Genomic DNA, 11,268 nt, shown 5'->3' with positions numbered 1-11,268 from the left:
ACACAGGAGCTTTTAGAGAAGAAAGCAGGGATGGTCACCAGGCGGTAGTCTTTGTTCTCGCTTGTTGTGTAGGCGAAGTACAAGCCTGCCAGGGCGTAGGGGCCGTAACACAGAATGAAGGAGCACACCATCACAATCACCATCCTGGATACTTCCTTCTCTGCCTTCTGGGTGGAAGCTGACTCAGCCTGCGCAGCTGCCACCTACACACACACACGCGCACACTGGTCACACGTGGGTTCCAAATCATGACTTTACTCTACTTTGTTTTGTTCTCTTTTTTTTACCCAGAAAGCATTGTACTCACAGCCCGTAGTGCTCCCAGCAGCTGGGAGTAGGAGAAGAAGATGATGGACATGGGCATGAGGAAACAGGTAACAATAAGGAATTTGGTGTAGCTGGCACAGTGGTACTCCTCGTTGTTTGTGTACCAGTCAGGTCCACAGGAGCAGCCCAGACCCTCAGGGATATACCTGTAAAACAAACCCAAGTTACTTCTACTAAAGCCCCACACATTGTCTCTCTGCAGGGTTTCCTCCTTGCCTACATCAATCAGTGAGTTATCTAACTTGAAAAGCAGCCGAGCCATGCAAACGTTGAAGCCAATTAGTGACATTAATTGCTGCTCAGAACCTTACACGTACAGCAAAAAAATATACATGTACTTTTAACAAATTTGAGGACAATTACCATTTTCCCCATTCCCTGTGTGTGCAATGTGAACCAAATAGCCTAATAGTAGCCAAATACAAAGAGTATTTATTAATCCAGACTATAACACAGTACAAGATCAAAGTGTTTGTGGATCAGTACCTGCTCCAGCCGAAGAACGGCGGGGTGGCACATCCGATCCCCATGACCCAGGTGAAGCCGACAGCCGCCAGAGCCTGGTTGTTGTCAAATTTGAAGGTGCCAAAGGGTTTGCAGATGACCACATATCTCTCAAAGGCAAGGACAGCCAGGGACCAAGCTGACACCAACCCTGAGGAAGAGAGAAGAAGCCATCAAAATGTTAGGAGATATCAACGACATCGAACACGAGAACGAGTTTGCATGCAAATAATCAGAGTAAAAAAAAAAAAATGAATCGTTAAAGTACATCTTTGTTGTCGTTGTTCTTATGATGACGTTTTTTGAATTTACCTGCTATTGAACCCATGCACGCTTCCATTGCACACAAGGTGTAACCCAGGAAGTAGTATCCTCTCGCGCTGGAAACGAACACTTGACTCACAGAAAACGTCACAAAGATGAAGCCTGCTAGCGAGACGTTGACCAGGATGTAGTTCAGCGGTTGTCTCAGCTTCTTGTACTTCACTGTCACCAGGAGAATGATAAAGTTTAGGGGTGTTCCAGCAAAGAACACAAAGCCCATGAAAGCAGTCTGTAGGTAGAAAGCCCATATTGGGGCCAGGTGATACTGTGGCCCCTCAAATGGGCTGACCTTAGAGATGTTCTCGTACAGATGGAAGTCCTTTCCCATCTTGGCTCCTCTCTGACTCAGACCACTACTTGTCCGTCCCGTAGATGTGAACTATGATGCTGAAACGCTCCCTTTTATATGGCCGTAAACCACTTATAAACCTCTTATAAATGATGTAAGGAACAAGCTTCTCCTGCGGATCTTCCTGATCTTGTCGGGTGGATGAATAAACTTTCGGATTAAGCTGCCCCCGTGACCATGACCTGCCAGAAGAGACCTTACTTTGTTGGGCGCAGTAATCCATCTTAAAGAGCCAGTGAGAAAGAATACAGTTTAGAAGAAGAAGAATTGAACTTCTAGCAATTCTTTGTTGGCGGGAACAGTGCTTGGATAAGAAATCATTGCCGTACTTCTGGAGTTTGTAATGGATATCAATGATTTAAGCGAGGCTGTGTTGGCTGCTCTTATGAGGTGGTAACTGCCTTATCCAGTTCCTATTTTAATCTCTGATGGACATGAACCTTCCTCCAAACATAACCTAAGGGGGGAAGGGGATGTGGTGAACAGTGGTAGAAAGAAGAAGCTGACCGGGCAGTGGCACTCACCTCCACAATGTTTGGAAACTCCACTTTAGCAATTAATTATAGTTAAGTGCTAATCTAACAACCAAGGAAAGAATTCATTATAGGGTCTAAGCAAACATCGAGAGCCGACATAGAGAGCCTTGCTCTTGTTGTATACCTGTCTACAGTACAGGGAAGCTCTAGCACACTGAGCACTGGGAGAGACTGTTAACATTTCAATGCTTTTTTCAATCGTACAAGTCACACTGTGAAATTAGAATGTCTCAGAACACCATGATTGTGTAATGAAACCCTGAAAAGTAGTGCACCGAAGCTGAGGTCTGGTGTTTGGAGGGTGTTTGAATGTAAACCCAATGTAAAGTGTTGTAGTACACCGCATGTGTTTTGAACCCAAAATGAAGTACTCTGAAATGCCTAAAGTGGTTGTTCAACCTTAATATTGGTGTTTTTAAGAGAGTTATGCGCAACAAACAAAAAAACATGTTGGATTTTCAGTGCATGTAAAAGGCAGCACCAAAAAACAAAAGGCAGCACCAAAAAACATGTTGGATTTTCAGTGCATGTAAAAGGCAGCACCAAAAAACATGTTGGATTTTCAGTGCATGTAAAAGGCAGCACCAAAAAACATGTTGGATTTTCAGTGCATGTAAAAGGCAGCACCAAAAAACATGTTGGATTTTCAGTGCATGTAAAAGGCAGCACCAAAAAACATGTTGGTTTTTCAGTGCATGTAAAAGGCAGCACCAAAAAACAAAAAAGGTGTTTCTCATACAATCAATGGTTTAGAAATGGACATGGGTTATAGCTTATATATTGATTGATGATAAGGGACTAGAAATAAATGTAAAAAATGGTGGAATTCCATCTTTATTTTTTCAATGCTTTATTTAGGCATGTTTTTGAAACAGGAGGGGCAGTAAGATTGTACATTTCGTTGGAATTTTATCCACTCAAGAACACAGCCACACTGTGAGAAATGATTCTGGGGTGAATTGAAATTGACTCCCCACCCAAAAAAATGTATGCAAGTCATGCAGAGTCCATGGTCTAGCAGTAACACACTAAGACACCCCTCTCCCCACCGAAGACTGTTTCTCACACCTATCTGTATTCCCTCTGTCATTTCATACCTGTCTCAATAAAGTGTAAAAAATACCCCCAAAATATATACAGTATATATTTAATTATGCAGTCGTTTAAATGATTTGTTAATTTAATTTGACCAAAATAATGTAAGATTAAATACAATTTAATGTGTTGCTCAAAATGTATGTATCTTTCATGAGGATTACCAAAGAGAGAACATTTAGTGACAACTCATTGGAAGTGGTTTTAATCATCTTGCCACTTGACTATGATTGTGGGTAATTCAACATTTTTTGACTTCATAATTATTTCACACAATGTTGTATACAAGTTTGATGAAAGAAAAGTATATTTTCATATTAATATTTAGCTTGTTGTGCCATGAGGTGTAATGGATCATGATGAACACATATCATGATTGTTAATGGAAAAGGCAAGTGCAGAATTCTCAATTCTTGCTGTTCAATCTCCAGTTACTAATGGTGATGTGAACACTGTGCTCGACAATGCCTGCCAAAATGGCAACTGATTAAATACATAAAACAATGTTAACTGTTCAAATTCTCCAGATGAAGTGGTCTAATTTTGCGCTGGGCAGGATCTCAAAACACCAAAATGATGTTTACAACCTTATTCGGTAGGACTGTCAGTTTCTAGCAAGGTGTTGCTCTACTCTTGATTAAGTGGTGTTACAATACACCGTGTCATGTTTCAAAACATTTCAATATGATGTGTTTCAATAAAGTTTTGTCTCCTTCAAGTTGGTGGCAGCGCAGTTGCCACTATTTTGGGTATTGCAAAGCGCTTAATTTGAACAGTGCACATTCATATCTAAATGAACCTACTGGTATCAAGATGTAGCTAGCATGGAACAAAAAAAGAGTGCCATATAACGAACAGCAGGTAGGTTAGAGGGGTGGGACAGCAACCTGAGGGTTGCCAGTTTGAATCCCCAATTCGTACCAAAAAATATGGCCTTTGAGCAAGGCATTTGACCCTTAAACTGCTCCTTGGTTTTGACATGGGACAGAGATTACGGTTTATAATTCTAGACCTTGAACGGGTGAAAACAGAAAGCTTACGACGAGCCAGCAGCAAGCCAATTAGAGCACCATCAGCCCCCAATACACCCCACCCCCTCGTCCATTCCTCCCTCCCTCCCTTGAAAGGGTGTCTAGAACGTTTCTGAGAGTTGATCAGGTGAATTCTGATCAACATACCTCACTAACAAATAATACGTTTTCACTACTATGATTCTTCTCTGTGCAAGGACATGGATATTCAGAACGTTTTGTCTATTTTTCCTCTTCACGATATTGTTGCATATATTGTCAGGGATGGCAGCCGCAGACATTTGATCTGCAAAGTTTCTCAGGCTACTTTTTTTTCAGTTACTGTTTTCTTTTTTTTCTTTTTACCGATAACTCATGAGAGTGTGTTGCATATTGGTGTGTCTGCATTTATTTGGTCATTTTTCTATTTCACCTTTATTTAACCAGGTAAGCTAGTTGAGAACAAGTTCTCATTTACAATTGCGACCTGGCCAAGATAAAGCAAAGCAGTGCGACAGAAACAACCACACAGTTAGTGTTGAGTTACACATGGAATAAACAAGCGTACAGTCAATAACACAACAGAAAAAAATAAAGTCTATATACAGTGTGTGCAAATGGCGTGAGGAAGTAAGGCAATAAATAGGCCATTGCAGCGACACCACCCCACTATGTAATGATGGAAAAGTTTTCCACATCTTATTGGTTTACTTGATTAACTGTATGCTATAGTAGTTGAAGTTATTACAGCTAGTGTTAGCTACATAAGATGCTTAGTTTTGTTGTCAGTGGCCCTTCCCCTGAGCTTCATCACATGTGAAACCTTTTTGCCATCCGCCTACTGCCTGTTGCCTGCCATGCATATTAGATTACTTGACATTGGGGTCTTAAAATGCCACAATACAGGGATGAGCCTTAATCTGGAATCAAGATTTACCTGAGATGTACCTGGCCAATCCTTCAAATCTCTGCAAACTGCAGGGATGTAACATGGGATTAGGATCAAACTACAGGATCATCCCTTTAACCCCAGATTGTTGGGTCAAATGACTAATTTGAGGAAGGATCAAGGGTGGGTTTACTGGTAAATCTCCCTACTCCTCCTCACCGTGCCCCCTGTTCTCCTTTTTATACACTTGCACACAGTCAGCCAATCCTCTTTCCCTTGGAACCTTTCCAAGGAACCTTCTCCTCCTGCATCCTCCTCCTCCGCCCGCCTCTGTCTGTCTCTCGTGTCTTTTCAGTGCTACTCTAGTTAAATTTGAGGCAGTAGGGACCAGCTAGTTTGATCTAGTTTTGAGCTAGTTTTTGCTTGAAAACCAGAGCTTCTCCCAATTTACCAGCAGAAATAAAGGTATGCTTTTTTCATTTCTAGTATTTTTGTATGGGTGAGTAGGCTTGTTTAACAGGCTGTATTTCAGTTTAGCATTTGGGTAGGTTGTTTAATTGGAGGTATATGGATCAGTTTAAGATTTGAACTTGATGGAGAAATCTCAGTCGACAATACTTATTTGACCGAGATTAGATCTTTGGAAAAATGTATATAACTTTTAGCGTTAAAAAGTATTGTATATAGTGTGACACTATTGACAAGCAAAGCTGTGTTTGTACTGTAACAGCAAACCGAAGCCCGTGCATTGCGATGACCCTTACCTTCGAAGATTTTGTTCCTCAAACTAGGGGAAGATGAAGGACCACTACAGTCCTTCAAGATACATGGCGAAGAAATGACAGAGCGCGAGTGAGAGAACGAGGGTGCAAGATAAATATCATCCCCAGACTCAGGGTTGTATCATAACCAACCTGTATGGTTTAGAAGTATGGGTATGATACGACCTGGGTTTGGCGGTGGTCTGCTGCTGCCTTCAAACAGAGGATGCTAACACCAATGGCTCTACATCACTGATTATTTGGGGTGTGTTTTCTTCCCTTTTACTTTTCCTTTCCGTTTTGCCAAGAGAAGAATGTAATAGCAGCCCAAAAAAAGCTGTACAATTACTTAAAATGACACTCTTGACTTTTGCATTTTGCGAAGTGATCCACAACATAAACTGAATGGAAACGACCCTTGTACTTCTGTCCACTCTGCCCTTGTACTTCTGTCCACTCTGCCCTTGTACTTCTGTCCACTCTGCCCTTGTACTTCTGTCCACTCTGCCCTTGTACTTCTGTCCACTCTGCCCTTGTACTTCTGTCCACTCTGCCCTTGTACTTCTGTCCACTCTGCCCTTGTACTTCTGTCCACTCTGCCCTTGTACTTCTGTCCACTCTGTGAGACCGTGGCCAATAGCTGCTTAGATTAGCAGCTGTGGGGGTTGGTGACACCCGTGGGATCTACCCGGTACAACCAGAAGAGGACTGGCAGCCCCTTGGAGTCTGGTTCCTCTCTAGGTGTCTTCATAGGTTCCTGCCTTCTAGGGAGTTTTTCCGAGCCACTGTGCTTCTGCCTCTGCTTTACTTGCTGTTCAGGGTTTCAGCCTGGATATCTGTAAAGCACTTTTTGACAACTGCTGATTTAAAAAGGGATTCATGAAATAAATGTCATCTTGTGAGGGTGGAGTAACAGCATAATGATCTCTAAGGGGTTTTAACCACACCCTCTTGGTGTGCAAGGCAAGCTAAATCAAGTTGACCTAAGAGTTGCTCTTTTAAAATATAGTGATGCTTTAATCAAAGCTTTCACACACAGGCTTCTAAACACCCATAGTAAATGTAAAAAAACACTCCTTATAGAGAAAGTAACAATGAACAAACATGAGATACACTGTATATACAAAAGTATGTGGACAGCCCTTTTAATCCCATGTTCCATCCCTGCAGTTTGCAGAGATTTGAAGGATTGGCCAGGTACATCTCAGGTAAATCTTGTTTCCAGATTAAGGCTCATCCCTGTATTGTGGCATTTTAAGACCCCAATGTCAAGTAATCTAATATGCATTGTCAGTAGAATGGCCTTACTGAAGAGCTCAGTGACTTTCAATGTGGCATCATCATAGGATGCCACCTTTCCAACAGGTCAGTTTGTAAAAATGTTGCCCTGCTAGAGCTGCTGTCAACTGTAGTGGTGTAAAGCTCGCCGCCATTGGACTCTGGAGCAGTAGGTGGGATGTATCCTTCCCCATAGTTCTCACCACTCGTTTATCACTACAAAGCTGGCAGTTCCACCCCCCCCCCCTAGATTAGAGGGACCTTAACGGGACTCCCTTTCATGGAATAATCAGACCTCTTTTGCGCCCCTCAGGTAGATCTCGACTATCCCCACCAGAACTCTTACTTTCGCCAGAACTCTTATGTGAACTCTTACGTTCGCCAGAACTCTTACGTGAACTCTTACGTTCGCCAGAACTCTTACGTTCGCCAGAACTCTTACGTTCTCAGCCTAATATACATTTTGACCAGGTTTCCTCTTAGATCTCAATATTAGCTCGTTTAAATCGGCAGTGGCCACAGATGCCGAGGGTCATTACGGACCCCCCTCCCAGAACTCTTACGTTCAATTTGGATCTAAGTCCAATTCCTGCCTTCCATTTGCACAGAATACTTGGTTCCCTTTAAAACATTTTTCTCCACACAAAATTCTAAAGACAGGTCACCAGACATAAACCCCTTTGGATATTTCAACGTCTAACACCCAGAGTACATTAAAATCCTTTAATGCAATCATACAGATATTATCCCCTGTATCTGTGAATAAAGAGGACTGACCTTATTATTGCAGCTGAGGTTTCAATGTTGGTTGGAACCCGTCACCATTTCTGTCGCATACCAGTTCGCCACCGGCCTGTAAAGAACCCTCAGAAAGGGGCCAGGTCTTTAATCTACGGATATTTCATCCGCCCGTGCACAGTTTCGGTGTCTCCCTGGACCGACAGAAGCAGGTATTGAGATCCGGCTCGAATGGACCAAGCTGTCAGGAGAATTTGCAATCCCAATGATAATAACTAACAATCAATTAAGCTTTGACCAATTCCCGAGGTTTGTAAGACCTTGGGTTTAATAATTATTATGCAAAGACTCAGTTTATGCAAAAAGGTATGGTCCTTTATTCACGAGAACGTTCTAAAGTTTTAATAAATGCAAAGACATGTAATTTTATAACTCTCCTTCCCCCTATCTACTACTACGCACATACCGACACACAAACAGTTGGGGGATTACACACACAGATACACAAACAGTTGGGGGATTACACACACAGATACACAAACAGTAGGGGGATTACACACACAGATACACAAACAGTAGGGGGATTACACACACAGATAAACAAACAGTAGGGGGATTACACACACACACAGATACACAAACAGTAGGGGGATTACACACACAAAGATACACAAAGAGTAGGGGGAACACACACACAGATACACAAACAGTAGGGGGAACACACACACAGATACACAAACAGTAGGGGGATTACACACACACAGATACACAAACAGTAGGGGGAACACACACACAGATACACAAACAGTAGGAGGATTACACACACAGATGCACAAACAGTAGGGGGAACACACACACAGATACACAAACAGTAGGGGGATTACACACACACAGATACACAAACAGTAGGGGGATTACACACACACAGATACACAAACAGTAGGGAGATTACACACACACAGATACACAAACAGTTGGGGGATTACACACACAGATACACAAACAGTAGGGGGATTACACACACAGATACACAAACAGTAGGGGAATTACACACACACACAGATACACAAACAGTAGGGGGATTACACACACAGATACACACACAGTAGGGGGAACACACACACAGATACACAAACAGTAGGGGGAACATACACACAGATACACAAACAGTAGGGGGAACACACACACAGATACACAAACAGTAGGGGGAAACACACACACAGATACACAAACAGTAGGGGGAACACACACACAGATACACAAACAGTAGGTGGGATGTATCCTTCCCCATAGTTCTCACCAGTCGTTTATCACTACAAAGCTTGCAGTTCCATCCCCCCGAGATTAGAGGAGCCTTGATGGGACTCCCTTTCCTGCCGTAAGTTTCTCAGAGTTCTAACCAGGTCAGGTCATGAATAGTTTAATTGTTTTCTGTGTTTTCTTAGTCACACACACACACACACATTTCTACTTGTCTGACCAAACCTTATTGGACTTAAGTTTATCATTCTAATTCATTATATCTGTTACATAATCTTAGAATTACGTTTCAGGGTGGAATAGTTTAGTCATTACCTTAAACATCTAAATTCCCTCATCAGGAAGGCCCTTTCTTGTTTCAGCATGACAATTCACCCCGTGTATAAAGCGAGGTCCATACATAAATGGATTGTCGAGAACTTGACTGGCCTGCACCTCAACCCTATCGAACACCTCTGGGATGAATTGGGACACTAAGTGCGAGCCAGGCCTAGTAACCCAACAGCCGTGCCCAACCTCACTAATGCTCTTGTGGCTGAATGGAAGCCAGTCCCCACATGTTCCAACATCAAGTAGAACGACTTACCAGAAGAGTTAAGGCTGTTAAAGGAGCAAAGGGAAGACCATCTCCATATTAATGGCCTTGATTTTGGAATGAAATGTTCGATGAGCAGGTGTCCACATACTGTTGGTCATGTAGTGTACTTACACCCATGAAGCATGCCTATAGTGCCAGGTGTTTTTCTAACCATGTGACCTGATCAGGAAAAGCTTGGGGTCCTTTGCATCAGGTTACTCTCCTGCAGTGCAACTATTGACAACTGCTTGGAGGAAGCAAATCTGTAATGAGCCACATTTAAACGTGTTAACCCTCATAAGGCTACTGGCCCAGGCGGCATCCCTAGCCGCAGCCTCAGAGCATGCGCAGACCAGCTGGCAGGTGTGTTTATGGACATATTTAATCACTCCCTATCCCAGTATGTTGTCCCCATATGCTTCAAGATGGCTAGCATTGGTCCTGTACCCAAGAAGGCAAAGATAACTTAACTAAATGACTACAGCCCCGTAGCACTCACTTCTGTCATCATGAAGTGCTTTGAGAGGCTAGTCAAGGATCATATCACCACCACCTTACCGGCCACCCGAGACCCACTTCAGTTTGCAGACCGCCCCAACAGGTCCATAGATGACGGAATTGCCATCGCACTGCACACTGCCCTATCCCATCTGGACAAAAAATAATACCCATGTAAGAATGCTGTTCATTGACTACAGCTCAGCATTCAACACCATAGTAACCTCCAAGCTCATCATCAAGCTGGAGGGCCTGGGTCTTAACCCCTCTCTGTGCAACTGGGTCCTGGACTTCCTGACGGAACGCCTCCAGGTGGTGAAGGTAGGAAACAACATCTTCACTTTTCTGACCCTCAACACTGGGGCCCCACAGGGGTGTGTGCTCAGCCCTCTCCTGTACTCCCTGTTCACCCACGACTGCGTGGCCATGCACGCCTCCAACTCAATCATCAAGTTTGCAGACGACACAACAGTAATGGGCTTGATCACCAACAACAACGAGACAGCCTACAGGGAGGAGGTGAGGGCACTCGGAGTGTGGTGTCAGGAAAACAACCTCTCACTCAACGTCAGCAAAACAAAGGAGATGATGGTGGACTTCAGGAAAAAGCAGAGGGAGCACCCCCCTATCCACATCGAAGGGACAGCAGTGGAGAAGATGAAACGTTTTAAGTTCCTGGGTGTACACATCACAGACAAACTGAAATGGTCCACCAACACAGACAGTGTGGTGAATTAGGCTCAACGGCGCCTCTTCAACCTCAGGAGGCTGAAGAAATTTGGCTTGTCATCCAAAATCCTGACAAACTTTTACAGATGCACAATCGAGAGCATCCTGTCGGGCTGTATCACAGCCTGGTACGGTAACTGCACCCTCAACCGCAAGGCCAACCAGAGGGAGGTGTGGTCTGCACAACGCATCACCGGGGGCAAACTCCCTTCCCTCCATGACACCTACAGTACCCGATGTCACAGGAAGGTCAAAAGATCATCAAGGACAACAACCACCCGAGCCACTGCCTGTTCACCCCACTATCATCCAGAAGGCGAGGTCAGAACAGGTGCATCAAAGCTGTGACCGAGGGATTGAGAAACAGCTTCTATCTCAAGGCCACCAGACTGC

General features: G+C 43.6%; 1 protein-coding gene across 1 annotated transcript; it reads right to left on the bottom strand.

The window, feature by feature from the left end:
• On the bottom strand, window positions 1-1,525 carry LOC123994709 (putative violet-sensitive opsin; the record flags this gene model as incomplete). Its single annotated transcript, XM_046297631.1, is given in 4 exon segments — window positions 1-203; window positions 308-473; window positions 814-982; window positions 1,144-1,525. Coding segments are annotated over 4 exon segments (878 nt in total), but the record flags the coding sequence as incomplete, so codon positions are not given.
• Between the last annotated feature and the right edge of the window lie 9,743 nt (window positions 1,526-11,268).

The sequence above is a fragment of the Oncorhynchus gorbuscha genome, linkage group LG14 (assembly GCF_021184085.1).
Source record: "Oncorhynchus gorbuscha isolate QuinsamMale2020 ecotype Even-year linkage group LG14, OgorEven_v1.0, whole genome shotgun sequence".
In the NCBI taxonomy this organism is placed as follows: Eukaryota; Metazoa; Chordata; class Actinopteri; order Salmoniformes; family Salmonidae; genus Oncorhynchus; species Oncorhynchus gorbuscha.
Note: the sequence above shows the minus strand (reverse complement) of the source record. Positions and strands in the feature narration are given on the sequence as shown.